This window comes from Montipora foliosa, chromosome 13 (assembly GCF_036669935.1).
Source record: "Montipora foliosa isolate CH-2021 chromosome 13, ASM3666993v2, whole genome shotgun sequence".
In the NCBI taxonomy this organism is placed as follows: Eukaryota; Metazoa; Cnidaria; class Anthozoa; order Scleractinia; family Acroporidae; genus Montipora; species Montipora foliosa.
Window position 1 is genome coordinate 27,492,823 of NC_090881.1, and position 5,000 is coordinate 27,497,822.

Sequence of the window (5,000 nt, forward strand, 5' to 3'; positions counted from 1 at the left end):
GTTTTTGAACCTCAACATATTTTCAGTTTTTTAGCTAACATTTAGAGTCCCAAACATGTACAGTACTTAACCAAAGCTAGGTATAGCCAGATATTTCAAGGAAGTGTGTGTAGTAACAGTTCAGAATTTTTTTGGTTGTAGGGGCTTCGCAGGCTACTCAGCGAACGCAGTTCTTTCGGTCTGCAACGATGATCGTTCCGAAACATGGGCAGTCGCGGGAATTGGCTGCTGGAAGTCCACGATTCGCAAACAAATTCGCCAAAGTCATAATTTATGACGCTGACCAAAATATCCGCTGGTATTTTCATTATTAGCTTTTGAGATCGTGTCATGACAGTACTTAGCGCGTGCTCTCGGTAATTAAATGAGGAGTTTTTACTTGCTTGAGGCTTTCTTCTTGTTTTTCTTCTGGGCCATGTAAAATTGCCAGTATACTTTTCTCTCTAGTCATTGGAAGATGAATTGCGTACCCGTGATCACCAACGTCAAGGTGATGGGCCAGGCTTTTTCTCCCCTGTTACTACGATTCTCAGTAGAGTATGACACTTGGGAAGTTTGGTCACGGGCAACTTGCTTCGTTTCCAAGAGTAACTTTTAGGGCCTTGACGTCATGAGCGATGAACCCGCCAAAATCTACAAATTCAAACTGGCGACCGTTACCAGTCAAATGACGTCAAGCCCCGAAAAGTTATCCTTGGAAACGAAGCAAGTTGCCCGTGACATGATAACGTTGCCACCAAACTTCCCTAGTGTCATACTCAACTGAGAATCGTAGTACAAGACACGGAAACAACTCGTGACACAATTTCACACTTAAATCTTTCACATATTCGTCAAATGATGTAACTGCAACTGTGGCGAGCTTTAAAATGCTTCAAACACTATAAATGACCTTGTGAGGGACGCTCTGTTCGGCGTAGAATAAAGCACTCGTCTATGCGAAATCGGTTTCCGCAAAGAAAACTATCCAGATGGTAGCCGCAAAAAAATCGTGTGCCGTGTCTCTTGCTCGGTTGAAAGGTTGTTCCTGCCCAAAGAGTATAGAAGACGGCTCATGGCACAAGAGAGAGTGCGTTTGTCCAACGGAGTTCGAGGTCACTTGGCGTAAATTGATGGAAAAACGAAATCAGCATGTGAGAAAAAAAAGCGTGTGTGACTAATTGCTCCGTTGACACAACGAGCGTTAAAGGCAGCCATCTTTTAGACGCCATCCATATTCCTTGAAGGAAATTCAGTTTCTCGTGTGTTCGGTTCATTACCGGTGAATATAGCGAAATGAGTAGGCTTGCTTCCTTTTCGTTTTCATTTGTAGCGCGTTCATTTATCTGCATGACAAGTCCAGACAAGACAATTATCAGACTGCCCTGTGGGATATCAAGTTGATTAACCCTTTATCTAGGGATGATCTCATTTTCAAGAGGAAAAGGTTATATCGGGGCAAGCGCTTTAATCTCAGTCAGATCATTAAAGACAAACATTGTTAAGGATTCAAAAGAATCTCTGTTTTGATTTCAACCCTACAATAACAGTTGGGATGATTTGAAAAATACTAATGGATCATTTTCTTGTTTTTTGAAGAATGTGAACCCAGCGGAAATTATATCTGTGAATGATTTGGCGTTTGACAAGCTATCATTATGAAAGAAAACAGTTCATTTTTTTGCAGCAGTGGAGTGTCTTCAGTGAATCGATAATTTTAGTAATGACTTTAATTTGTTTGTGTGAGAGCGATAAAAAATAGCTTGCAACGAAACAAACTCTGTTCTCCGATCCAAAAGAAGCTTAACAAATGAAAAGACTTCTCAGTTACTGTAAACAGACTAAAGACAAAGACCGGAAACTTTCAACTTTACCGGAAGTTGGTTTTAGGCAATTACCATTTAAAATGCCTGGAAAATTCAAATCTGATTGTTGTTTGACGTGTTATAAATCGATTTGAGCTGTTTCATTGCACCACTCCCTTCGATCAAAGGTTGAAGTTCTGGGGATTAAACAAAGCTAGCAGACGTTTGATGTTTCTAAAAGTAATCGCTTTGTGTTTTTGGTGGTGCTTTTTCGCGGCTGGCACAACCATGTCAAGCTCAGTTCAATCAGTGCTCATCTCTCTTTTCTCTGTCGCATTGTCGAGTCTGGTTAACATGTGGTTGACGCCGACGGATATTTCAACAAATTGCTTCGGAAGTTATAAAATAACCCCCCTTTGACATCCCAAACAAACATCTGCAATATTCCTGGGACACTGAAAATGAACCCAAATTGAAGGTCTGTTCATCTCTCTAAACCTGTTTTGATCCATTGCGGTGATATTAGATCTTCCATCGATCAAACTTGTGAAAACCATGAGTTTGTCAATCTCGTAATTACATACGCCTTCACTTGAAAAGACTGTAGATATGTCACTTGTATAACGCAACACGAGCGCTGATTGGTCGGCAGTATTGTCTTACTGTCAGTCAATACGATGATAGCCAATGGCAGATAAACATCAATTTACCCCCAATGGTTTCTTCTGCGTTGTTAGTTTTATTACGCGAGTCAATGGTCTTAGCAGTAAAGGTCTTCTTGCGCGTGTTGGTCAAGAGAAATGGAAACTGGAGCGAGAACACGAAATTATCCAAACTTCTTTGAATGCTTGAGCACTCATATCCCTTCTGTTCCAGCGCATGGGCTTCAGAGATCTGTTATACCGGAGAGCGTTGATGCGACTCAAGATCATGGTTTTATCCGTGCCGATTCACCGATCCATTTGCCCGGTTTGAGGCCAAGCGCACACGAGTATATTCACTCTCTCTCCGGGGGTAACCCACATGGAGCATACAACCTGCAGGCTAATTATCCTGTACCAGCTGCGTACTCCACGCTGGCTGCTCGGGGTAGAGATTTCCTGCTACGTCGTGAACACACAGTAACGCTTCCATCAGTATCTCCGTTACCGCCTCACACCATCCCCATGGACGTGACATCTTCATCGACGAATCTGGTTGTCTCACCACCGCCCCCTTCCGCGTTTCAGCAAACGATTTTTACAACATGCAATATTGCACTCAATGCAATTAGCCTACCTTGTTTCTCTAGCCCTCATGACTCAGTTGGACCACCGCAAATGCTCGGAACTCATCAAGACGCTCAACGCCCGCCCGCCTCGACCCTTGTAAATCTCACACAGAGCGTTCAAGTCTCTCCTTCGTCTGAAACAAGCAACAGCAGCAACGATTCCCAGACCGGATCCTCTCGTGCGTCAGGTGGTGAGAGAAAATCAAGTAATGCTCTGTTTCGCCCAAGTCCAAATAGCGCAGCTATCAAATCCCCCTTGGGTCCACAATCTCCCGCAAGTGCTATGCCGTCAATGGAACTATCGGCCAATGGCGCCTTTCTTCGATACATAAGGCCGCGGGGAAAACAAGAGTTTTTGTGCAAATGGACCCGGTTCAAAGACGAACTCTCCGTTCCCTGCGACAATAATTATCCCACAATCCAGGAGCTGGTCAAACATATCTCTTTGGAACACGTGAGTGGAACAGATGGAAGCGCTGCTCATGTTTGCTCGTGGCTTGATTGTCACAGAGGAGGAAAACCGTTCAAAGCCAAATACAAGCTTATCAACCACATTCGTGTTCACACGGGTGAGAAACCCTTTCCCTGTCCCTTTGCAGACTGCGGAAAAACCTTTGCACGCTCAGAAAACCTCAAGATTCACAAACGCACGCATACAGGAGAGAAGCCGTTTATGTGTGAGTTTCCTGGCTGCAGTCGCCGTTTCGCGAATTCTAGTGACCGCAAGAAACATTCTCATGTTCACACAGCTGATAAGCCATATCTGTGTAGAGTTCCTAGCTGTGGTAAAAGCTATACTCACCCAAGCTCACTGAGAAAGCATTTGAAGATGCATTTAAAGGCTGTGAACGGAGGTCTGCCTTTGGATAGCAGTGAGAGTATGGCTTTGATATCTGCCCAAGCCGCCGAACTTCAACTTAACAGCTCGGCGAATGCCTCTCGGAATAGTCAATCATGGATGCCTCTCGCTCAGCAATCACAGAAAATTTCCATTCACCAGACATCGAACACTTTGCCTTCATCCGTTGAAGGAGAATCAAGAAACTAACTTGTATATTCAATACAACGTGAGGTACTTTATTGTAATATTTGTCAATGAAAGAAAGAACTTTGAATTATTAGTTACTATGCGAAATCACATTGGGCAGTAGTAAGTTTGACCATGCCCTGTTTGTCGCACTTTTACATAAACGATAATTTGTTTGTTCTCCGAAGCATTATTTAAACGAGTTAGAAAATCAAGATCCTAATGGATTTTCACGATTATTTTTCTTTTCATTTTTTTCACACAGATGTTACAAATCAGTTGATAAGTTAGTGATCTCCTAATCTAGAACACGTTTTAATGAATTTTTGTGTACTGTTACGGAATCATATTTAAAGACATGAATCTTGTAGTTAGGATAAATCTTTCGCGTTCATTCGTCATCAAATCAACATTTTGCTCGAAATATGGCCAAAAGTAATTTGTTTTTTCAATTCTATTTTCTCGGGTTGGTCCCCAAGTTTGTAAAAATGTCGTACAAATAAAGTTGTTGATGAGAGATATTTCCTGTGCCCCCAGGCGTTTTAGCTTTATTTGTCTTTGGAAAAAATTATTCAGGTTGCCCACAGCGAAATCACCACTTTATTTCGTCACTTCTGTACTTATAGCTGCTGTTATAACGAGGGTTTTTTTTCTCCCCTGAGGACGGTTGAAAAACGAGATGCCGTGCGCGAAGAAGATCTTTGTCCACGCTATAATTTAGACACGCTGGTTTTCACTATCTGTCGCGCCAACTATAAACGATGTCTATGAATACGGTTTATTTGAAAAACTGCTAATTAAATCTCTTTTACGTACCCAATATGCGCAAAATGTGCATTTGATCTTCTTCCTTCAGGATTATTAAACAAGATGCTATTTAATTGAAAGCGAAGATTAAGGCCTAACGCGCGAATCATGC

The 5,000-nt window shown here is 42.3% G+C and overlaps 2 protein-coding genes across 2 annotated transcripts in view; both read left to right on the forward strand.

The window, feature by feature from the left end:
* Window positions 1-383, forward strand: part of LOC137982719 (thymidylate kinase-like) — a 9,340-nt gene extending 8,957 nt beyond the window's left edge. The window contains exon 5 of the mRNA XM_068829859.1: window positions 1-383. This exon is cut by the window's left edge and continues 1,549 nt beyond it. The gene's annotated coding sequence lies outside the window, so the exon portion shown is untranslated.
* A 149-nt stretch (window positions 384-532) lies between these two features.
* LOC137982716 (zinc finger protein ZIC 5-like) lies at window positions 533-4,594 on the forward strand. The gene has a single exon (XM_068829857.1). The coding sequence runs from the start codon at window positions 2,585-2,587 to the stop codon at window positions 4,100-4,102; it is 1,518 nt and encodes a 505-aa protein (XP_068685958.1). The 5' UTR covers window positions 533-2,584; the 3' UTR covers window positions 4,103-4,594.
* Window positions 4,595-5,000: the final 406 nt, after the last annotated feature.

Excerpts from the sequence above, each read along its gene's own strand:
- LOC137982716 (XM_068829857.1), top strand. The coding sequence starts at position 2,585 with ATGGAAACTGGAGCGAGAACACGAAATTATCCAAACTTCTTTGAATGC.